The 25,422-nt window shown below is 43.1% G+C and overlaps 1 protein-coding gene across 1 annotated transcript in view; it reads right to left on the bottom strand.

Moving 5' to 3' along the window:
* The window catches only part of GPAT3 (glycerol-3-phosphate acyltransferase 3), a 61,833-nt gene extending 41,747 nt beyond the window's left edge, over window positions 1-20,086 (bottom strand). Inside the window, exons 1-3 of the mRNA XM_021702237.2 lie at window positions 20,067-20,086; window positions 19,481-19,771; window positions 12,148-12,214 (exon numbers count right to left, since the gene is read on the bottom strand). Coding sequence (XP_021557912.1) covers window positions 12,148-12,214; window positions 19,481-19,621 — 208 coding nt within the window. The 5' untranslated portion in view covers window positions 19,622-19,771; window positions 20,067-20,086. The remainder of the gene's footprint in view (window positions 1-12,147; window positions 12,215-19,480; window positions 19,772-20,066) is intronic.
* Window positions 20,087-25,422: the final 5,336 nt, after the last annotated feature.

Here is a 25,422-nt window from a genome sequence, read left to right on the forward strand (position 1 = left end):
TGCCTGGAATACAAGGGTGGTTCAATATTTGCAAATCAAGGTCCCATTACCTTCCAGAATGGCTTGCCATCTACCATCTCTCCTTTCTCCACTTCCCTCTCCCTCTTCCTGTCTAATCCCACTTCTGCAAAACTACCAGATTCATCTTCCCAAAACTTTGAGATCCCCTCACCTAAGGAAGTAATTTCTTAGCCTGGCATTTAGGGCCTTTTAGGACTTAAACCTAAATATCTATCCAATCTCAACTCCTACCTCCAACTCATTTTCACTCATTCTAGCCCCAGCCAAACTAAAGCTGTCCTTGGGCCCCTAATGTTTCCTGGGCTCTCTTACCCTCCTGTTTTTGGTTACAATTTCTTCCACCTAATACCCCTGTTCCTAAAATCATTCAAAATTCTTTACATCAGCAGAACTCCATTTTCCCCTTTTTTGTTTTCTTTGAGCCCATGAACTACCAACTCCATCCATTACATGATGCAGGCATTGTCTTAATTGTTTATAAGCAAAGACCAAAAAAAACCCCAAAAAAACCAAGTTATATCGAACTTATGAAATGTCATTTCTAAGTTTCTAAAACAAGCTTATACTAAAGGACACAAGGGGTGGTTTATCCTATGGAAGGCAATGGCTTCCCTTAAGAAAAAAAGGACTTGGGCGCCTGGGTGGCTCAGATGGTTAAGCGTCTGCCTTCGGCTCAGGTCATGATCCCAGGGTCCTGGGATCAAGTCCCACATCGGGCTCCCTGCTCAGCGGGGAGCCTACTTCTCCCTCTGCCTCTCTCTCTCTCTGTCTCTTATGAATAAATAAATAAAATCTTTAAAAAAAAGAAAAAGAAAAAAAGGACTTTAGTTCTTTTTGTTGATTACAGAATGCCTGCCTTTCTCTCTCCTTGAATATGTACCCCAATACACACACTTCTCTACCGACTAGCGATCTTAGGCACGGGCTCGTTGTATACAACGTCAGATGAGCATCAGAGGCTGAACACACGCTGGGATTTCATCATGCCTGCTGGCCTCACATACTTGAGATCTGTTGTGGAGAAGTCATATGGATTGGCCAGTGACTGGCAAATTACTCGCTGTTGTGAACATATGAATCACTGAAAATGAGGATGTTCATTTGTTTAAGTAGATTTGTACTAACATCATTGCAGAGGCAGGAAGAGGAAGTGATATATTTGCATGATACACTTACAGATACCAACTTAAACAAAAACCTTACCACACTCAGGCTTTCCGGTCCACTCCATTTCCCAGTGAAGTGCGCAAGTGCGGGCTGCCCAGCACACAACACCAGAGAAGCACAGAGGCAAGGCCCATCAATTCCAGAAACACTGAGGCAAGACAGGGTGAAGGCTCTGCGACCCTAACAGAAAAGCAGACCACGCCCCAGTCTTTCCTTTTGTTCACCAGGTGTCCCCAGCAGTTACAGGAGACATAAGGGCTCTACGGGTTTTATTCCCTGAGGAACCTTCAGACAACAAAATAGGACTCCAGGGAATTAATGTCCTTCCCTAGCCAGCCCGAGCTTTGAGGGAAACAGAACTCTGAGGACGAGAAGCAGGAACACCAGGCCCCTGACCTAGAAAAGTCAGTGAAGGAGGTACAGAGGAGAGCTTTCAGACTACTGAGGTTGGCACACCAAGAGAAGGTCCTAAGGGTTTTGCACATCCCCAGGGTATGCAGACATCACTAGGCCACAGAGTCATGTTACATGTTAATTCTGTAATACCGTAGCTTCCTCCTACTCCAACCCAAGAAAAGGACTCTGTCTGATCCTAAGTCCAACAGGCTGTCTCCTTACCCTGAGCCCCAAGAGCCAATCCTCAACAGAACCACCACTATCAGCCACCCATCTCCCCAGCCTTCTGGGTACCAAACATGCTTTGGTACCTTGGCTCCTTACCTTCTTCTTCATTCAGAAACTTATCCTGCCCCAAGAGCTTCAGCAAGAAAACAGAGAAGATTGGGAAATGCCATTATAAAACCCCCTAGAGAGGGGAGAAAAGGTGTAGAGGGCTTGAAGGGTGCTGCTACTTGCTGGCAGAATAAAGAACTGATGAAGAACTTTCTTGTTTTCTCTGCTTATGGAGCCAGTGGCCCACAAACAGATAACAATGTTACAGAGACAAATACTACCGAAGGACAGATTAAAAACTGAAAAACTTAAAATTTGTATACGGAATTTATTACAACCAAGATGACAAGGCACTGCTAACAACTAAAAAGAGTTTTGTTATATAATCCATGCCTTTCCCCAAATTCTCAACTGTCCATTCTATGTGTAAAACTTTTCTGTGAAATCTACCTAGTAGCCTGACCCAGTTTTATGATCATTTTTTGCTAAGGAGCTCTTTCTTACACATAACATTTTACTTGAATGTAAGCCAGTCTTTTTGTTCCATCTTTTATGGATATGGCGAGAAAGAGGGATGGCTTCTTCCTCCTAATAATTAACTGTCACATGAATCTTCCCTTGGTTTTCTTCCAAATTCAGTCATCAACCTTCACAGGTCTCGTTGACTCCTACAGTCATCCTTTTTGCAAGCTTCAGAATTTCCTCTTTACGATCTTTAATAATAAACTGTAAACCTGGGATTCCCTGTGCCTTGACATCACATCTAAACCACTTTGCATTTCAGCCCTTCATATCTAATGTCACCCTCCTAGCCAACCTTATTTCTATGTTTGTTCCCTTCTACGAACTAAGCTCACTCCCACTGCTATGCAAGCTATTCCCTCATTCCCTGAGTTTAGAAAGCTGTCACCTCAGTTAATCCCAAGCCACCTCTACATGACCAGTTCAACACTAACACGTCCACCAAAACATCCTCTCTGATGTCCCCCATCCAGGATGATCTTTTTTCATGCTACGGTTATAAACTTTCTTCCTCAAGTTAATTATATTTATTTTCGTGACATTCAATACCATCAGCACTGGCTAGCTTCCGATTGTCACAGGAATGTGTGGAGATTGGTGATATCTCCTTAAGTGGGCCAAGGGTTGCCTGAGGGCATAGTTCAGAGTATGACGTAGATACACAGAAAACACTCAATAAGCATTTTTCATGCAGAGACCAGGGCCAGTGACTGCAAGCAGCTCGTCACTGTGGAGTTCAGTGAAGTTCAATATGCTGGTTCTGCCATGAACTGCAGCATCATTTTAGGTTCTGTGCTCGCCCTGGCTTTCCATGCCTGATGGTCTAAAACTCTGCCTTCTGAAGTGGCAAGCCTTTTCCTACCATGTATCTTTCTTTCTCTTTTTCTTTGTCTTTCTTTCTTTCTTTCTTTCTCTCTCTCTCTTTCTTTCTTTTTTATAAAGATTTTATTTATTTTATAAAGATTTTATTAATTGAGAGAAAGAGAGAGAGAGCACAAGCAGGGGGAGTGGCAGAGGGAGAGGGAGAAGCAGGCTCCCCGCTGAGCAGGGAGCCCAATGAGGGGCTTGATCCCAGGACCCTGATACCATGACCTGAGCTGAAGGCAGACGCTTAACTGACTGAGCCACCCAGGCGCCACAGGCTGGCTTTTCTGTCCCATTCCAAAGCATCCTCCTTGGGTAAAGGATCTTGAATGTCACCCCTCTCTCTGATAGCTCATTCATCAAAACAATCAAGATTACTTTAAATTCTATTCCGTTTCCTAGGTTATTTAAAACGCAGCTAAGAGCATTCGGTCAATGATACGGCACTTCCAGTTACATCAGTCATCAGTACAACCCCAAACAATACAACCAAATCTATGTCAAAAACCCAATTACTCAAAAGATTCTCCTCCTTTTAGTTAGTGATCCTTTGGTACACAGTGTGAGAAGCTCTATCTATTCTCCAGATCAAGAGTGGTGAGAAGGTTTCATCAGGAAGACCGACTCCAAAGCAGTCAGCAGTGAGAAGGGGTCTGCACGTCTGTGTTAAGGACGCTAAGCGTGGTTCAGAGGCAAGGACTCATTACCCAGTGATGTCTGCCAGGGTTGTGGGAGGGGTTAACAGATAGAGTGGATTTGCCGACCCGTTATTTGGAATAGGATACAATCAAAAGCTTTACTGAAATAAAGGTACATTCAGTTTTCCTGTTTTCTATATGGTTTATGTATCTGTAATAGAATAATTTGCCCCTTTTTAAATTTTGAATAATTTTCTGATAGTGTCTCTCAGTTATCAAGATGAGAAGTACTTGGGGCGCCTGGGTGGCTCAGTGGGTTAAGCGTCTGCCTTCGGCTCAGGTCATGATCCCAGGGTCCTGGGATGGAGCCCCGCATCGGGCTCACTGCTCTGCGGGAAGCCTGCTTCTCCCTCTCCCACTCCCCCTGCTTGGGTTCCCTCTCTCGCTGTGTCTCTCTCTGTCAAATAAATAAATAAAATCTTAAAAAAAAAAAAAAAAAAAAAACGAGAAGTGCTGAACTAGAAGTACTGGAGCTGTACTTGTTCTCCTGAGAAAAGCAAATGAGAAAATCAACTCCCTTTTTCATCATTATATTCCCCAGTAGTTCCCCAGAAACTTACAAAATAAGCAATGCTGATTATAAAAGAGGAAGATTTTAACCCCAGATATAAAAACTAATCATGAAATTAACCATGTGTTTATACCTATTTTGAAGCATAAACGGAGTGGAAGAATGGACATTGTAATCAGCTGGCAGTCAACACTGCAGAGAAACTAAGAGGCATTTATAATTAACAGGCAGAGTTTCATTTTAACAACTAACATGTTATTTTTTTTTAAGATTTTTTTTATTTATTTGAGAGAGAGTGTGCAGAGGAGCAAGAGAGAACATCAGTGGAGGGGGGAGGGGGAGGGGCAGGGGGAGAGGGAGAAGCAGGCTCTCCGCTGAGCAAGAAGCCGGATGTGGGGCTTGATCCCAGGACCCTGAGATCATGACCTGAGCCGAAGGCAGTCGCTTAACCCACTGAGCCACCCAGGCGCCCTAACAACTAACATTTTAACATCTCATTCACTATACTGTTGACCCATTTCTTGGCTGACAGCCCACATTAACTTTATTGACTTGGACATGACTAACTGGATTAAACAAGAAATCCCACAACAGAGAAACATCTGTACAACTTCATTGTCAAATGAGCCACTGAATCAATTTAAATGTGAACCTTAATGTTTGGCACTGATGCAGAATATCTTTTATTACAATCCTAAATATTCTCAATAGAGTCATTTCTTTAAAAGTTCTGTTGATGATTTGAAATTGAAATGTTATGAGTTTCCTAGTATGTGACAAAGCCAACGTTCAGCAGAGGAGTTCCCATTTGTGGAAGAGTTACCCCAACTTTCAAAGGGAGAACTGAGAAGGCACGGATTGACCAGAGGAGCAAATGAGGAAGGTAGAGTTTAGGCAGAGAGTGGCGGCAAGGGATTTAGAAATAGGAAAGACAAATTGGATTGGGATTTCTTTTCAGTTGGCCTTCCACTACTTCTATGATCTGAAACAAGTTACTTGACCTCCTTCACCTATAGTTTTCTCATCAGTTAAGTGAGAATTAACAAGACCTTCCTCGTGTAAATAGTTTTGCACAATGGAGCCATTGTTTAATGGTGGTGATTACTGTTGTTATTATTGATAGGTTTTTGTCTATAAGGTAGAAACAAAATGGAGCAGCTTTGTTCTTTTGACTGGGGCTTTCTCTGAGGGGTAGGGCGGACAGAGGAGTGTGTTTAAAAGCAAAACTAATTTCATAGAAAATAGGAATAGGGCATAGGCATGTCACCTACTTTGTTAGTGCTATGTGGCAAGAAAAATTATCTGGAAAAAAAAATAGTATGTTTTATGAGCTTCCTAACAGCTTTCTTAAGATGCAAGCCTATCACTCCCCTTCCACCATCACTTCGCAATGCAGAGAAGACCTTAGTCTGACCTGACCTTTTACCTTCTTTCCTGTCACAACCACTCCTTCCTGCTTACTCACTGTTGGCCAGAATTAAGTGCTAAGTCATCTCCTTTCAGAGGTTAGAGTACACAGTTCTACACAAGTCTCCAATCCAGTCTAAAGTAAAGCTTCTTCCAAAACAGTATTTTCATCAGATTCTGAGGCAAAGTTTGAAGGAAGATTCCCTTGTCTCACCTTTACCTTTCCTTAAAGAACAGGCCTTCTCTCCCCCATCCAGCGTTGTCTGCTAACCCTGCTGTTCACAAGCCTTGCCTCACATTCCATCCTTCCCCATACCAGCCACCAAAAACTGAAAATCAAGTTCTGCTCCTTCAAGGGCCTGCTTATTAGAAAACTAAGAAAAATTATGCTAACAGTATTGGATGCTGAGATGGACTCATTAGTCTCTAGAGCAGTGGTTCGCAAAGGAGTGGACAGAGGTTAGGGGAGGAGACAGGGTTTTGCCCCTAGGGGACATTTGGCAATGTGAGGAGACACTGCTGGTTGTCACATTAGGGGTGCGCTACTATCATCTAGTGGGATACTGCTAAAGATCTTACAATGCATAGGACCACTCTCCATGACAAAGGATTATTCAACCCAAAATGTCAGTAGTGCTGAGGCTGAGAATCCTGCCTCTGAGAGATAACATATATTTTGATTAACAACTCTTGTTCCATAGGTTTAAGTTTTAATTCCGGGCACTGGTCAGACTCAACAGAGATGTGTTTCAGAGCAGGTAACCATCAGTCACACCCTTGAGACAAATATTTAGTTTCTATTCATATAAAACTAGTTCTACGCATCAGAGTAGACTCTAGCGGAGCAATTCTTGATATTTTATTTAGTTGGGTTTTTTAAAATTTTTATGCTTAAAATATAAGTTTAGGGGCGCCTGGGTGGCTCAGTTGGTTGAGCGACTGCCTTCGGCTCAGGTCATGATCCTGGAGTCCCGGGATCGAGTCCCGCATCGGGCTCCCTGCTCGGCAGGGAGTCTGCTTCTCCCTCTGACCCTCCTCCCTCTCATGCTCTCTGTCTCTCATTCTCTCTCTCGCAAATAAATAAAATCTTTAAAAAAAAAAAAAATATATATAAGTTTAACCAAAAAATATGAGTTCAACAAAGAAAAAAGATACCCGTTGCCATATTTGCTTCAGATATTCTTTAGAGAAAAAAACTAGAGATACAGTTAAAGCCCATCTCCCCATCCTTTCTCCTCCCTCCTAGAAGATAACCATTAACCTGTGGTATATATCAGTTTCACATATATTATATACTTATCCACAACTATCTACATAATTACATAGTATCTGCTTATAGTAGTAATTTTAAATAAATGTTTTTATACTATACATTTTCTTTTTGCTCAACATTAATATTTGTGTACTTTGTTCTCTTCATATAAATCCAGTTAATTCATTTGAACCAGCTCACATATTAATTTTCCTCCTGATGAGTGACTGCGTTGTCCCCACATTTTCACTATTTGTATCCCCTTGTAGCAAGTCTCCTAATACATACATGCTGAGAGTCTGAATAGGTTTGATATCTTAGGAGAAGTGGAAGTGAGGGACTATAGACTAAATTTCACGTAATATGAAAATTTCATGTAATAAATTTCATGTAACAAATATCATGGAATATTGCACTTAGAAATACAGATGACTAATCCTATGGTTTACAAACAAATAAAAGCAAAGGATCGAAACTTTGTCTTGCGCAGAGCTGTATTAAGCTGTGAGGATAAAAATGTATAGTGCACTAGTGAATTTTTTTCAGAATCACCTGCTATTAAGTAATTTTTGTTCCAGGAACAAAAACTGCACCCCATATGTCCAGTAAAGCAGTATCAATAAATAAATAAACATATCTGTAGACCATGACTGAATCTTGGTTCAAATAAATCAATTATAAAAACATTTAAACTGTTAGGGGAATTTATATATGGACTGTGATTAGATGATATTAAAAACTTTTGAGTTAACTTAATAGCACTGTGGCTATTTTTTAAAATCCTTTTTTTTAAAAATGCATGAAAAGATATGAAATCTTATATTGATTGCCTTGATTATTTTAGCAAAAAATAAGAAGGCACAGATGAATCAAGCGTGGCAAAATCTTGACAAATATTGCCTCTATCAGGTTCATTCTACTATTTCTCTACTTTCGTGTATGTTTGAAAATTGTCCTCATCATCATCACCACCATCAGGCACACGATTTACGAACAGAGGCAGACTAATAAAAGCAGGTAGACATTTGGCAGTGATAAGGAAAATGTCACTCTATAATCCTTCCATATCCCATAACTGGATTATTTTTCTCTCTATAAGTAGCTAGACAAGTTCCAGTATTTTATCAGCAAGATAACCATTAAATGCATTATACTCCATATCCGTGAGGACAGCAGATACTAACTTGTATTCAGGGAGTTTACACCAAGACAATATTACTAAATCAACTTAGTTGATTTAAACAGACTATCAAACGCCCCCACCTCCCACCCCCCAGCCTGCCCAGTGGGGTGCCTCGGTGGCCCAGTAGGTTAAGCAGCTGCCTTCGGCTCGGGTCATTATCCGGGGGTCCTGGGATCAAGCCCCCCCATTGCATCGCATCGGGCTCCCTGCTCAGCAGGGAGTCTGCTTCTCCCTCTCCCTCTGCCTCCCCCTGCCACCCCCGCTCTGTCTCACACACACTCTCTCTCTCCCTCTCTCTCTCAAATAAATAAAATCTGAAAAAAACAAAACAAAACAGCCTGCCCAAAACAAAATGAGTATTGAAAATGATATTCAAAATTCTGTCACAAAATATTATCCCACATTTTCTATAAATGTGAGAGATTTAATATTGATGCAAACAATGTTGTACCAGTATCAACATGGTTAATCAAGTCTCACAGAAAGAATTCCAAAAGTAAAATCAGAGGGAAATGTTAGGCAGCCTGAATTCTCTCTGAATTGGCATAACATCAGAGGTTTCATTATAGCATTTTGTCCTCTGTGTGTGTTTGGGTGGAGGAAGAGATGGGGACTGGGGGTAAGACATACAGGGCAAGAGAGAAATTTAGCATGGGGGCTTAATTAACAATAGGCCACGTGACCCCAAATCCCTACGTGTGATGCATGCTGGAGTGGGGCAAAGGGGAGGACCTGAGGACGTGGTATGCAGTTCCCGTGCAGATATTGCTAAGTCAGGCCAGTGGCACATTCTAGAGGATAGTGCCAAAATGACTGAGCCATGGCTTCTATTTATTTGTATTGTTTGGGACACCTCTAGGACAAGCGCAAACTCGGGCCTTTCTTCCTGCCTGTTGACTTTTGGTGCTAAGCATTCAAAATGTCCTACTAATATAATGCAATTTATAGTGGAACTGATCTCCGGTTCTGAAAATGGCATAATGAATTACATTCATTACAAGTACAATCCTAATTACTAACTAATTGAAGTCTATTGCACAATAAATCCTCAAAATCAGTCCAGTATCCAAGGATGAGGTGGGTGGCTCTTAACAGTCAATGGTCCCTTGCACTATTTACAACAGAGTAAGATAAAAGTTGATAAAATCTCAATCAGACCATGTTCCTGGGTCTGAGGAGATGCACCTGTCCCATGGCTGGAGTGGTGAAGCACATCCAACTTCAGAAAACAAACTAGGGTAGAGGGTAACTACATTGTCCACTGAAGTTGAATGTTCAGTATAACATAGTTACTTAAAGAGGGGGAGAAAGATTTATCCTCAGTGTTGTAGTAACATGAGGAAATGCCCTTAAAGCTGGAAGAAGGTGCAATAACAGGGCTTCTTAAGGAGATCTTGCTCATGATCCTATCTGAAGCTCAATCAATAAAGGAGACCGTTTTTTAATAGGAGACCCAGCAGAAGATGGCTGAAGACAGGAGAGAATGATTTAACCACAAAGATAATATTTCCCTAGGTTCAGCTTTCAGTTGGCTTATTAATAAAAGCACAAGAGAAATATAATGCAAGAGGGGTTTAATTGGAGAGAGAGAGACTCAAAAAAAAAGTGTGTCCAAAAATATGCTGCATCAAATAAAAGAGCAGAGAAGAAATATCTGGTGCAGAAAATAAACAAACTATTTTCCCTGTTTAGCCACTCTGTCCCTCTCAGTTTCCCGAACCTATCGTCAGCACAAGCACTCAGACATCTCCAGATCACACCTGCACTTCTGGGGCCCTTGGCCTGCCTGTGACCCTTGCGTCAACTTGGACCTGCTCAGCGCTGACTGGGGCTCTTGTTGGCAGCCATACAGAGACCTGAGGCTCCAGAGGCAGAAGACTGCAGCGGCTGTTTCATCACCCTCGGCCGGTCTGTCTAGGAGGAAGATATTCTCTCTCTGCTGACTCCAAACACCAGGGTGTATCAACAAGGCACACACCCCATACCAGGGCTACCCACGCAGGATGTAAATCAGGATGGGAGTGGAGGTGCATACCATGCACAGTTGTGGGATCAACAGAGATGAAAGCAGCATGTATCAGAGACTAAATTAGATCCCACGTTGTCCTTTGCTTATGCACCTACTTGAGCATTTATCACAGTGAGCTGTCAGATACCTGTCTCCTCACAGGAACCATAGCTTAATCATCTATAGATATCTCATCAACCTTACAGGTAGCAAAGGCTCAATAACTGCAATAGTCATTGCCAATTTCATGGTTAAAAGGAGGGACAGCTACTCTGAGTGAAAGAAGATAAATTTGGTAGCCTTTAGCCTTACTCTAAACCATTATGGTTTATATTTTCTCCTCTTGTTCACTTCCACTCTTTCCTGGAGGTACCATGGAAAAGATAGATGCATGACAAAAAAAAAAAAAATCCAACAAGTGATAATATTCACTTCAGTACAGGCTAAAAAATCTAAACCAATGCTAAGGACACCCTCACCTAGTGATTTTTAATCCCCTTAACCTACCAAATTGGAACGCCTTGTGCCCTTTTAAATTCACGGCCCAAGCCATGCATCACCACCACCCCAATCCATAGGGCTCCATAGAATTTCACTCAAGATCAGTGACAGCCCAAAGTCTCACCAAGTACAACAGAAAACCAGCAATAAAGTTTGTTGTCTCCTTAAATCATAAGGATACACATTTAAAAATGTACCCAGCAAAATCAAAAATTAGTAGATCTGCTATGTCCAAGAGAAGGTATCTGACAACAAAAAGAAGACTGTGGATAGCCAGAAATATCTGATCTTGGTAAAATGTTACTGGTGCTAATACTTGATGTTTAAGTATACACATAAAGATCTACTAGTTGTTTCAATCATTTGAACATAACAATCCAATTACACAAAATGAGCAGATGTTTTCACTCAAATACTTTATTTCCAAAATGCATTGTGGTATACAGTTTCTATAGTTTCTCTCAGACAAGCCTCCAGAAGATAAATTCCTCCTAGTGAAGTGTTTGACATTTTGATTATCTTTAATCCTAAATTAGATGGGCACAAATTGTTTCTACATTATTTTTGAAAAACACATAAAGGCTTATTAGTCTTTCAATTAAGTCAAGTGACTTATTTATTCTTAATTTCATAGTCGTCCCTTCCGTAGAATTCTACTTCCCTATGAACCCCGTGTCTTAAACAATTCTTAAAATTCTTACCCAAAGTAAAAGGGTTTATTGGAACAACGGCAAAGCACTAATAGGCACAGGCACTAGTGAGCTCACTTGACTTTAACTCAATTCTAACAAAAATTAACAAGTGTCTTTACTATAGGACTTTTCTGAGCCTTTGTTACTATGTAATATTACTTTCCAAAAGCAAGGTGTCACATGTGGTGATTCCCAAGCTTATTTCACGGGGGGAGTAATTATTTATTTCATGCATTACCAATCAGCCTTTAGTAGGAAAGGGTTTATCTTGAAGAACATTTTTGAGAACCACAAATTAGAATAAGGTGCTAATAAAACCTCAAAAATAGGTTTCACTCCAACATAGTCCAATTAGCATTATTTTCTTAAACCATTAACTACATCTTTAAAACTACAGGCAACCACCTTTAAATGTATGCTTTTAGAAATGCCCTATAAGAACACATAGATGAACTAGCACATTATTACCACCTTCACAGTGAAAACTCATTCAAAACTCAGGCAGCTGCTATTTTGCATAAAGAACAAAATTATGAATGACCCAAGGCCTATAGAATGCACTGCTTTCTATCTCAAGTTCAAACTGGGTAGATGTAAATTTATCCAATTTGGATATCTTAACCATCATAAATGAAAAAAGAAGACTTACCAACAGAAGCTGAGTTTTTAAGACCCGACTCCTTTGGGACTCCTTTTTCAATTCGAATTGTGGCCCACTGTTTAAAAACAAATAGTGTTGTTAATGCAGACTGTTCCACAGACATGATGTAAAATACTCAAACCTTCCTTACACAGAAATGAAATTAAACATTAAGCCCCAGCACTCTCTGAATTAGAGATGCCCTAGTAAACCTCTGAGGTAGCAGTATTCCAAGGCTCAAATACACCCTTATATTCATCACTGATCATGTTCTAATAAAGAGGCTTGCAGAAGGAGGCAGTCTACACTTGGGGAGCTGGAAAGGAAGTGGTGAAATCGCTAACTAAAGACACCACCTGGCCACCTGGTCACTTGCCTCTATTGAGATACACAGGGAAAATGTTATTATGAGAAACCACAGGTTTGCGAGAACTTAAGAACAGGAAAAATCAATTCCCATTTTTGTTTTCAATGTACGTAGGAGTATAAAGAAATATACCAAGATGTGATTTGTTGTTTTCTTCTTTATACTTTTCCTATGCATTTCCAAAATTACCTACCATTAACATCAGAGTTCAAAAACCACAAGTGAACTTTGTTGACAGCATCCCAGAAAATCCCAATGGCTATTTTTCCAGTTTAGAAAAGGAATGATTAAAATATTATTTCGATGATTACAATTCCAGAAGCTAACATTGTCTAGACTGACTGATTGGAGAGGAAGTGGGAAATTAGAGGTAAAAGGCATTGCAATCATTATAATTAGGACTTAAGTGCCCTTGAAGGAGTAAAAAGAATTTATCAAAATTGTAGTGGCCAAAAACAGGTATTGCTAGGCTCACAAGGAATTAAACAGATTTTTAAAAATTCAAATAAATAAGACAATGAAGGATAGAGACTAAATGACCTAAAATATATACCTGAAGGTCCAGGAGAAGGGCATGATCTGACTATGTCAGGACCCCGCACAACATCCCAAAGAGCTAAGTAGGAACATGCTATTTGCACTTAGAGAACAGCCTATAAATAGAGACTTAATCTTCCTGGCTTCAAGTGGCAAGTCACAAATGATAATAAGACTCAATCTTAATCTGATTGTGCCTTTTTCCTTCCTTGCTGATTTAATGCAAGCATTCTCAAACTCTAGACATATCTCTCGTCTCTTCTTAATAGAGGTAACGGTTTATTTCCATAGTTTTTCACTTTAAAGCTTTAGTACCTATTGTCATTTATAATCAGACCAAAGATAGAATTAAGATAATATTTTGTCAATAACTGAACATTTGTTATCTTGGAGCTCACTTTTTTCTTGTGGCCAGGTGATTTTATATTTTATAGAAATGGCAATTACCTTAGATTAGGACAATTATTCCATGCTCATGGGATGGAAAAAAAATGGTATTTTGAGGCTGTTATGGGCTGAATTGTGTCTCCCCCCAAAATTCATATGTGGAAGCCCTAACTCCCCAGTACCTCAGAATGTGACTGCATTTGGAGACAGGGCCTTTTTAAAAAGGTGACAAAGTTAAAATGAGGCCTTTAGGGTGGGCCCTAATCCAACAAAACTGGTGTCCTTCTAAGAAGAGGAAATTTAACACAGAGAGACACCAGGGATTTGCACACAGAGAGGAAAGATCATATGAGGACACAGCAAGAAGGCAGCCATCCGCAAGCCAAAGAGAGAGGCCCCAGAATAAACCAACCTGCCAACACCTTCATTTGGGACTTCAGCCTCCAGAACTGCGAGAAAATAAATTTCTATTGTCTAAGGCACCCAGTCTGTGGTATTTTGTTATGACAGCCCTAGCGAACTGATACAGGGGCATGCCTCATACAGCATGATGTGCTACAAAGAGCTCCATGTTCTGTCACCAGACAAGTGTCAGAATGCCTAACCTCTCCTGAAATGGCAACTCCAAAGGTCTGTCCTACAAAACGCAGTTACAGTGTCCAAGACTAGCAAAGTTTCAGGTTGGAGGAGAAGTCACTTAATGCCAAAGGAAATTTGTACTAGAGAACCATTTTTTTCTGTGGGCTTACTCCCAAGGAAAGGTGAAAAGCACCTAGGCTTTGCAGCCAGATGCATATGCATATGAATTGCGGGTCTGCACTTCCTGGCCGGGTTCATCTCAAGAGAGATTTTTCGGGCGCCTGGGTGGTTCAGTTGGTTAAGCGACTGCCTTCGGCTCAGGTCATGATCCTGGAGTCCCGGGATCGAGTCCCGCATCGGGCTCCCTGCTCGGCGGGGAGCCTGCTTCTCCCTCTGACCCTCCCCACTCTCATGTGCTCTCTCTCTCTCATTCTGTCTGTCTCAAATAAATAAATAAAATCTTTAAAAAAAAAAAAGAGAGATTTTTCACCTCTTGGGACCTCGGTTTCATCATCCCTAAACCAGCGACAGTATCAAGATAAAAGATTAAAGAAGGTATTCCATCCAATGACTGCCACACAATAGGCCACAAAGCAGAAAATGTTGTCTTCCTCCTCCCTCCTCACACCCCATAATTTATTTAGCTTCCAAAATGATCACTTTTTTCCAGACCACCAGTGCATCTTCCAATAAACAGCTATGTCTCTTCTACCATGCCAACTGATCAGGTAGGCCCAAAGACAGAGGTGGGGAATCTCTCTTCAGAAGTTCTAAGCCTCTTCCAGAGGTTATCTCAGAAAACATCTGCCTCCAAGAACCACGAAAAATGCAGTTCTGTCCACAAGAAGATCCTGAAGTATGACGGGGGCTTCTAACAATCCCCATTGTTACTCCCATCTCACTTCCCCCTACAAAGACAAGTTGAGAGATACTTCCCATCAGGTTCTCACTCGCCTTTACCTTAAAAATCCTCTTGGGAAGCAAAAAGTAGCTGTCTCTAATTCACACACACACACACACACACACAAAAAGGGTTAAGTCTGATTTTAAGGTATCTTCCTTTTTATTCATATATTCATTTATTTTTTTTTTAAGTAGGCACCACACTGGGTGTGGTTTCCTGACCTTGAGATCAAAACCTGACCTGAGATCAAGACTCACACTGGGCTTGAACTCACAGCCCTGAGATCAAGAGCTGAGCTGAGATCAAGACTTGGACGCTTAACTGACTGAGCTACCCAGGCGCCCCTAGGTCTGAGTTTTAAAGCTTAAATCAAAAGCTTGCAAAAATGTGACATTGTCACCTAAATAATTACAACTTTCGGCTTTTATGCTAAAAAGACATTTAAAAATTAACTAAAAAGAGAAAAGGAGAGGATGAAAATCATATAAAAATTCAAATATTAGGTTTACCCAAATAACAGCAGGCCACCATCTGTAGCATAAAAAAACAGTTTCTTGACAGTCCTGTCATCTTGGCAGAGTGAGAACTCAGACTCTAGATTCAGATTAAAATCCCAATTCTACCACTAACAGCTGTATACCACTATCTGGACAAATTAACTCTGTGACTCTCCATTCCCCAACCTCAGAGGGGGAGTAATATAGCCTCTGTCAGAGAGTTGTGAAATTAAGCACATTGCCTGGGTAGCTTTTCTTTGTTATTGCTTTCTGTCATAAACAGCCATGGCCTTCTAGCACGTTTATTGTATTTCCAACACCAGGAATAATACCTGAGTATTATATTAACAGAGGTATGACATGACATCTTAATTGACATGCCTTTTAAAAAAGATAAAAAACTAACTGATGGATGGAGGAAAGTGTAAAGGGAAAGAATAATAATTAAAATAAAAGACGAGAATAGTCCGCTCTGAGTATGTATGCTAACTCATTAAAGATCTGAAGGTAGGTCAAATCTTAGCCACATAGGAGCAAAAGCAAAAAAAACAAAAAACAAGACCAAAGAATATTCCAATTCAAACTCCACTGAGACTGGAGCATCTACTATGTATCAGTGCTTTCCTTGACCTCTCCTCATTGACCCGCGTAGTAACTCTCTGAGGCGTACTCCGCTACACCCATGTCGGAACTTAAGTGACTACCCAAGGTCACAGGGCCAGAAATTCAAAGGAACCTGTCCATGCTTCCAGCTTATTCCTCAAAAGCAGAGGGAAAAATTAGTCTATTAACATTCGTTATCTGTCCATCGCCTGTCTTATCTGGTTAGATTAGATAATTTGCATACCACTGCCCTACCTTCTTCTCTACTGATCCTATATTTATATTCTCTTCCCATCTTTATTTCCCTGTAATCATGAGCCTTAGGCCAATGCATAGCAATCCTTCACCACCCTCACCTCCATCAACTTCTGCGGTTGAAAACGGCATTTTTAAATCTTAAATCCATCCATGTTCCTGTTTGGGATAAACATGAAAACTTCACACACACACACACACCCTCCCAGAGATTCCAATACGTATATCCTACCATCCAAATGTCCCCACCCCAAAGTTTTACCTTTCATTGTTTGAATTCCTAAAACAATTTTCCCAATATAAAGTTGTAATAATGCTGTATATACTCCTTAGAAATCATGATATACCCCTGGAAAATCACCAGTTTAGAGAAAGAAACAACCAAATCCGGTGAGAACTAAAAGCTAAGGAATAATGAGTAACAGAAGGACTGGGCCTTGCACAGAATCGACAAAAAGGCAGGGTATTTGTCCAGGACTAAAAATGTCCTAATACTAAACAACCAGCACAGTTTTTAAAAGAATTATCCCAATAGTCAGGAAAAGCGATCCACTGTGCTGCCTAACTGAAATGTCTGTGAAACATCTAAGGCTGTTCTAGCTGAAGGACAAGCAGCAGCCCTGGGTCACCATTTCCCTCTCCTGTGCCTAAAGCAGACACCACTATGGGATCACAGCTCCTTCCTGAGGAGCCCAGCTGCTCCCAAACACAGGCGCTCCAGTCAGCGACAAGTCAGAGTTGGCCCCCCAAACGATCCCCAAAACGATGGGGATCATCACTCTGACCCAATAACTTACTCTAAGCAAAGAGGGTAGTTCCTTAGGCTGCCATCTACCTGGTTTCCAAGTAAGTAGTCTATCTCCCAGTAACAAGCTAGATGGACAAAAAATTAAAACTTCAGGCCCTACCTAACTGAAGACCAGATCCTGAACTGGATACATCCCCTCCAAGTATAGTAGTTATTTGCCAGGCTGACAGCAACTAGCTGGTCTCCCTCCTTGACATCTCTTTCGTTGTACCTTTAATTATTAAAGCAAGACATACTGGAGTCAGCCACTGGAAGCCAGTGTGTGGGATTTACCTTTACTCCAGTCTAACTTGGGATATAAATTCCAAAACACACTGCTGTACAAGGGAACAACTCAATCATTTCAGAGTTCTGAGAAAGAGTTCTGAACACCAGCCAAAGAGGATCATCTGCGATGGGGAGAGTATTGGAAGAAGATCTAGCAGTTAAGAGGCAGCCTAAGAAATCCACAGCGCAGCGTGACCAAGTTCAGAGTATGAAGTCAATAGGAAAGGTTAAAAACTGCACAATATCTCCCAGGCAGAAACAACAGAACTTTTAAAACATGAGGGCTGAAGATGAAGAATCAAATATAACTTCAAAGACTAGACAGAAAAATAGCCACAAAAAGAAAGTGCAACAAAAATCCGGAGCAAAACAGGAGATTAGCAGGTAAGAGAGTTGCAGGAGGTTAGTAGTGAGAGATTAGCAGGTAAGAGATGTGGATCTGAGAGCCACCCCACTCACTGAGGGAGAAAAAAGCCAGGTCCTGGGAGCAGACCGAAGATAAGGACAGAAAAATGAGAATCTGCATTAGACAGTCCTGTAGAAGTTAGAGGAAAAAAGGATGCTAGAGTCTAAATAATAATATTATTCATTTAATTAATAGCAGCAAACACTGTTTAGCACCTAACACCTACAGGCCCCCTTCTAAAATGCTTGACATGTTAACCCATTAAACAACCCCATAGGGGTGCCTGGGTGGCTCAGTCAGTTAAGCCTCAGGTCCTGATCTCAGGGTCCTGGGATCGAGGCCCAGCCTCAGGCTCCCTGCTCAGTGGGGAGTCTCCTTCTTCCTCTGCCCCTCCCCCTGCTCATGCTCTCTCTCTCTCTCTCTCTCTCATTCTGTCTCTCAAATAAATAAAATCTTTTTAAAAAATAACCTGGGCGCCTGGGTGGCTCAGTTGGTTAAGCGACTGCCTTCAGCTCAGGTCATGATCCCAGGGTCCTGGGATCGAGTCCCGCATCGGGCTCCCTGCTCTGCGGGGAGCCTGCTTCTCCTTCTCCCTCTCCCACTCCCCCTGCTTGTGTTCCCTCTCTCTCTGTGTCTCTCTCTGTGAAATAAATAAATAAAATCTTTTAAAAAAATAAATAAATAAATAAAAATAACCTATGGAAATAGGTGTTATATAATTATTCCTATTTTATAGATGAGGAAAATAAAGCACAAGAAGTAGGTGAATTCCCTAAGGTCACAAAATGAGAAGCGGAGCTGATTTTGGAACCAAATCTAAGCAAATCTGTATCCAGAGTCTGTAGTCCTCATCACTAGACTACAGGTCCTCTCCTCAGTTAAGACTCCTGTCTTCACTTAATTCAAGCAAACCACTGAACTTCTCTGAGTCTTTGTTTCCTCGCCCGGAAAAAGGGGTAACACTGGCCCTCCCTACATTCCCAAGGCTATGGGGAGCATCTGATGAAAGAGCAGAGGGGAAAGCCCTCTGTGATTTGATTAAGCTCTGTGCGAGGGTGAGCTGCTCACCTGCTCACCAGGCTCACCTCCATCTAACACGTTTCTTCGCAGAATTTGGAAGCAGGAGTGCAGGGAGAACAGAGGTCAAAGAATATACATTTTCAATGACATTTCAAGTGCTTTTTGGTTAGATAAAATTTCCATGACTCCATTAAAATATAATCAGATTTCTCTCTACCGCCCAGCAATTGGTTTCTTATCTTGAGCATAAACTGGAACATGATGCCTTTCTGGACAGCATGCCTTAGTACACGAAAGGACCTCTGAAACCTGGGGCTATAAAAACTAAGGGGAGTGAAGGGACAGCTGCACTAAATAATGGCTATAAAGAAATCTATAATATAAAAGATTGTTATTCTAATCAGTAATAATAATAATAACAATAAAGCCGTGGGTGAGGGTGGTTCTGTATCCAACTAGGGGAACAACAAGGTGGTCCCGTGGTCTCAGCCCGGATCCCTCCACTCTGCGCAAGTAGCCAAGATGCTGTCTTCGCGCGACTGCGGGGGACAAACTGAAACGCGCACCCCTCGGGACCGCTGACCTTCCAAGATGGTCCCCTCGCCTCAACTCGGCTCTCAGCAGCTCTACTCGCGGCCACCACTGCCCCGGGGTCTCTCTCCCTAAAGCCCTCAAAGGTGTTGGGGCGCCGCATCCCCCCCCCGGCACTCACCTCTAAAGTTTTCACCAAGATCCTCATGTAGATCTCGGAGATACCCAAAGACACCCCGAAGGCCGAAGGCAGGAGGATGAGGCCGAGCACCAGCGCCAGCCAGGTGGAAAGGACCTTCCCGGCCAGCTCTGCGCCCTCCATGGCTGGGCGCACCGTCTCGGAAGGGGTCCACGGAGGAGGTCCGAGCGCGACAGCTGTCCCTGTCCCCAGGCAGTCGGGCAGCAGCTCCGGGAGCAGAGGCGCGGAGCCGGGCTCCGGAGAGTCAGCGCTGCCGCCTCCTGACACTCACCTCTGCAGGGAAAGAGGAAAGGAAGGAAAAAACTTTCAGAACGACGGCAATTTCCTTCCTTCCCTTTCGGGCTCCTCCCGGCCCGGCCGGTTAACTCTTTCTCCGCTGGAGGCCCAGGCCAGCGCCGAAGTCACCGCAGCGGGCGCAGACCTGGTCGCGCCGGCCGGACGACAGGAGCCGGGGTGAGCGAAGTGACACCGCGGCGCGGGCAGGAGGGCAGCGCAGCCGGGAACGCGCCCCACCCTAGTGCCTAATTTCCTCTGGGTGGCGACTGCGACGACTCAACGGCTGACTCACCGAGGCCCTCCGGAGCGCGGATCCCTGCGGGCGCACCGCACCACTGCACACCCGCTGCGGGCGGAACTGGCGCCAGGCGGAGCACTGCGCTGGGGCGAGCTGCGCTCCCGCGCCGGGCGCCCTATTTCTGCGCCCTGCTCTCGCCCCACCTCCCCCGCCATCCAACAGGGAGCTTCCAGGTTAGATCTGCACGGCCAGCGCCGCAGCCCCCCGCCACGCCCCGGCGGCCTCCCTTCTCCCCCGCGCCCCGCCTCCGCCAGCACGCCCAGCCAAGGTCCTTTAGGGAGAAGAGCTTTGTGCAAAATGTTAGCATTTCTTCACCCCAAAATGAACTACTGACGTATCCGGGACCCTTGAGAAGGTCATGTTTGTATGGCTGTAAAACCACCTCTTTAGAAGGGCTTTCAGGGAGAGGGAAAGGCACAGAGCGCCGCTGAGCTGCCGTTTGCGCCGCTTCCAGGTCTCCCACGCCTCCTTCCCCTCTCTCCGCTGAGCAGCTGTGCGACTCTCTCTTGCTCGTCGGGAGAGGGAAAAGCTCTCTCCCGGAGACGCCTACCCCACTCAGCCGCCATGTCCTTGGCACAGGAATCCTTCGGCTGAGGGTCGCTCTCTTCCTGGGGGAAGATTCCAACCACGGCTGGCCCTACCGCTCATCCAACACTCTCAGCGCACGGAAGCTGCAGACAAATGCCAGGCTAGCTCAAATCTGCACCAAGTTGCCTTGCGCCTCCCGGGCATTCAGTACGCCCCCCAGGCCCCCCCCACCCCCACCCCCGCACTGCTGCCGTGCTAGCCCTTACTAGAACGGTGAAGGGCAAAACGCTCTATGGCTATTTGCGACCTGATCGGTTCTTAAGAATGAACATAAGATGGGATGTCGAGACTGTAGGAGATAAGATCAGGCTGCCCAGGGCTTCCAGATCATTACCGAAAAAGACCAAAATCTCATACACACAGGTTTCTTTCGGGTGTTACTTCAAGCTGGAAAAACTGGGAGGGCAAGCAAACTGAATTGAAGCAGGGTTGATAGCAAACACTTCAAAGAAAGTTGCCCCTGCCCAGGGTGTGGAGGAAACAGGGCGCAGAAAGGAAGAGAGAAACCCCAAGGCAAAGAATGTAAATGTTTCTTCTCTGCACCACCTGCCAGGTGTGTATCACAAACCTCCTCCACCGCTAAGAAAGAAAACAATTATGACTTGGTCATAAGAACCAAGCTATGAATGAAGAAGCTTTGGTTTCTCTGTGTGTCCTGCCAATTTACAAAAACAAGGAAGACACAATTGCCAAAATCTGTCCCAAGGGCTGAAAACAAACACATATTTAGCATAAAATCTCAAAGATTATATTGACTCATTTAACACGTACACTTCAGGCAAAATTCTTACTCTCCTTATATTTCCTCAAAGGAAAGTGACTAAGGAATGCTGAATGATTGTACCAAAATTTACCCAACAGACACCCTGTGCCCGCAACTCAGCGTCAGGATGGCTTCTTCTACCCAGCCAGACACAGGTGCTGGGGGCCCACAATCCCTAGTCATTTCTGTCGCTCACTACCAAACTCCATGAACTGGTTTTGGTTTGGTTTTGGTTTTTTCACTATTGTGGAAGAATTACTGTCTCACAACAGAATGGTAGAATGGTAATAACATGGAATTTGTGGTCTTAGGTTGACTGCAGCACAGACAGCTCTAAGTTTGAGCTTTTAGTCCTTCTGTACTTCAGCTTTCTCATCAGTAAAATGGACTCATTTTTGGGTCAGATGTGATTATGAGTTTGAAACTATTTTGTTTAACAACAAAGCTCTCCGCAGAGATCAGAAGGCAAGTTGGTGCAAGTGCAAAAGCTCTCTATCTTTTTCTTGCCTAAAACACAAAAGAACCAAGATAGGCTCACTTTTGCAAGTGATGAGGGAGAGGGCGGGGAGGGGAGAGAGGGTGGGTGGTCCCAATGTTCCCTGCACTCACCTCGCCTCTCCCCTCTCCTGCAGCCCTTAAGGCTCTTTCAGTTACACCTAAGTAGGACCCTCCTTCCTTTCATGCACTTAGAACTCCCTGCACTTACTCTATTAGCTTCCTAGGGCTACCTTGTAACAAGTGACCACAGACTTAATGACTTAAAACAACACAACTTTATTTTCTCAGTTCTGGAGATGAGAAGTCTGAAGTCGAGAAGTCGAGGTGTCTGCAGGGCCAAGCTCCTTCCAAAGGCTTGGAAGGGCGGGGGGGGGGGGGGGGGGGGGGAGAAATGACACACAATCTTTCCTTGCTTCCTCTTGCTTCTGGCGGCTCCCAGCATTCGCTGGCTTGTGGCAGCACCACTCCACTCATTGTCTCAGTCTTCCTAAGTCTTCTCTTCCCTTCTCTTCTCTGATAAAGACATTGTCATCCTGGATTTAGGACCCACCCTCATCCAGGGTGATCTCATCTCGAGATCCCTCACTTAATTATACTTAATCTTCAAAGATCTTTTTTTCCAAATAAGGTCACATTCACAGGTTAGGACTTGAGCATGTCTTTTGGAAGGCTACAGTTCAAGCCCCTACACTTATCATCTCTGTAAACTGAGATAATAACACCCACTTGGAGAGATTGTTATTGGGATTTGAGATTATATTTTAAAAATTTAGCTGATAGTAAAATGCTCAATCCTGAGGTTGTTTAGAAGAATCCTGTTTTCCACCTTTTGTCCTGGCACATATTTTAATAATGCTTCCTTTCACTCTTGAAAATACCCTGGTTTGAGTGGTAAATCACATGGTTCCCTTCGGTTTACATAGTTTCTAAGATCCTTCCCAGTCCTAAAATACTAGATTCTTTGACAAAAATCAGTGTCAAGTCTGTGTGACCCCTTGTCAACACCTGAGGCCAAATGAGGTTGTATTAGAGAATGAAGGAAAGAGAATAGCATCTAATTAACATCTCAAACTTCAATGTGGGTAGAAATCCCTGGGGCTCTTGTTAAAATGCAGGTTCTTAGCAGGGTTGGGATGGGGTCTGAGATTCTGCATTTCAGTGAACTCCCAGGTGATGCTAATGTTGTTGGTCTAGGACACACTTGAGTAGCAAGTCCTTAGAGTATGGACAAACAGAGGAGTTTCACATTTAACTGATGCGAAGGTCCAGCTAAATCTCTGGGAGTCAACACAAAAAGAATTGATTCCCAAGAGCTGGCGGCCCTTATCTGAGGACTCATTTTGTGATTTTACATCTTCTTCATACCCTTGCTTTGACAGCAGTTGTGGGTAATGTGGACAGAGGAGTTTAGGTTAACAAACTTTGAGCAAATGTCAATACTCTCATGAATAGATGCCTATGGCAAATAAGATGCCATAGTTGAAGCCAAATGATGAATATTGATTTAACATAAGAGGTAGGGTAGAAATGAGAAATCTGGAGGTGAAGCAGATTGCTGAAGCATCTTATTAAACAGACAAGTTTTGCAATTCTTGTCTCTAGTCTTGGTATGAGACCTCCCTTTTCTCTGATTTCACACCTTTCTTGGGTCTTCATCATCTCCTGCCTTGATTCCTGTGTTTGCTTTACCGTTCCACTGTACACTGCTTACTATCAGGAATCTTTTCATTCATCTGTAACTCCCTGCCCATTATCCACTCCTCCACCAGCACAGAATTTTACTTCATGCCACACTGTTGTTCAAAGCCAGCAGTGTGACCCTAATGGTCACTAAGTAAAATCCAAATGTCTTGGGCTAGTTCTTGAAGCACTCCAATTTTAACTCCCATCACCTTCCAGCAAAATCTTTCTCACCTCCTTCTGGTTTCTGTGGGGTTTCTTCTTCTCTGGGTCTTTGATCACATCACAGTTCCCCCTCCCCATGCCCCCCCAACATCCCCTCCAACACCCATACCATGGACCTGCGCTAAAACTCCATCATTCACCTGACCTCCATAAGCTTCTATTTTCACTGATAAACCAGAGTGACATTTTGGGTCTCTAGGAGTTAGTGTCAATTCAGAAACAGTCACCAGTATTCCCAGAAAGTCTGATTATTTCCCTTTCTTCAGTGCGCAGTCACCTTGATAAATGGCCTTAGGTCTTCTGGTAGAAGACCAGGAGATAGATTAACAGTATAACACTTTGGGCAGTCTTCAAGGGGACCCAGCCTCCCCTTCTTTCAAATGGCTCTGGGTCTGTAAACTGGCTCAAGTTTGGGAATTAACTGAGGGACCAAGACTATCTGTCTTGTGATTCAAAGTAAGCTTCTGTTGACTAAACCTAGGAGTCTTCCATTTATACAGAATACAAGTGAGAGTTTAATACACAGCCTATTTCTTTTGATCAGTTGGTCAACACCAGAGGTTTCTTGGAGTCAGCCTATTCTGGTTACTACTCTGACTCTGCTGTCCATTACAGTCTCATACTCACCTTGTCTGTGGCAGTTAATTGCGGCCACTTGGCCCCTGTCTTCCTAGAGTCCCATTATCCCCATTACGTTTAAGGGCCCCATTTCAATGGTAGCAGTTTCCACTGTAAACTCTAACCTCCAGAAAAAAACAACCAAAGAGCTCTTCAAGGATCCTGGGGCTCCCTTTCACAAATTTATTTCTCACCGTTGAAGAAAGAGGTTTGTCTTTGGATCTTCCTAAGATGAGTGGTCAGGGGGCGCCTGGGTGGCTCATTCGTTAAGCGTCTGCCTTCGGCTCAGGTCATGATCCCAGGGTCCTGGGTTCGAGCCCATGTCAGGCTCTCTGCTCAGTGGGAAGCCTGCTTCTCCCTCTCCCACTCCCCCTGCTTGTGTTCCTTCTCTCGCTGTCTCTCTGTCAAATAAAAAAATAAAAAAAATCTTTAAAAACAAAAAAAAGATGAGTGGTCAGGCCTTACATGATAAATCCACTCTAACTTTCCAGTCTCCCTAAGCCTTTGGATACTTTCCTCTACAGTATACCAAGGTAGTTCTGCCTTTTCAACTTCTTTCATGTAGACCACCTTTGGATACATGTTTCAGACCACAAATCATACCATTTGAGTCCTTTTTGACCCCTGGAGCTGAAATACCAAATCTGGAATTTCTTCTTTAGTGGGCCCATCTCAATAAATTTCACCTGATCCAACTATATATTCCTTCCACCATGTTCTCACACCTATCCTGCAGATTTGTGCCTGTATAAATTTTTAAAATCATGCAGTTCTTCTGGAGCATCATGTACCTCCCCATGGGTTATACTTTGTATTTCACCTTTCAGGGCTTGCTAGGACTTGAGTTTAGTTACAGGTCTAGAAGCCCAGAGTGGTAGAGGCAAGTCCTGAAGAGAGTCATCTTTGTGTTTCAAGGCAAGTGCCTCAGGGGAGGTCATTACAGGTTCTTCAGGCAAAGGAGTGCTAAGTTCTTCAGGC

The sequence above is a fragment of the Neomonachus schauinslandi genome, chromosome 2 (genome assembly GCF_002201575.2).
Source record: "Neomonachus schauinslandi chromosome 2, ASM220157v2, whole genome shotgun sequence".
Taxonomy (NCBI): domain Eukaryota; kingdom Metazoa; phylum Chordata; class Mammalia; order Carnivora; family Phocidae; genus Neomonachus; species Neomonachus schauinslandi.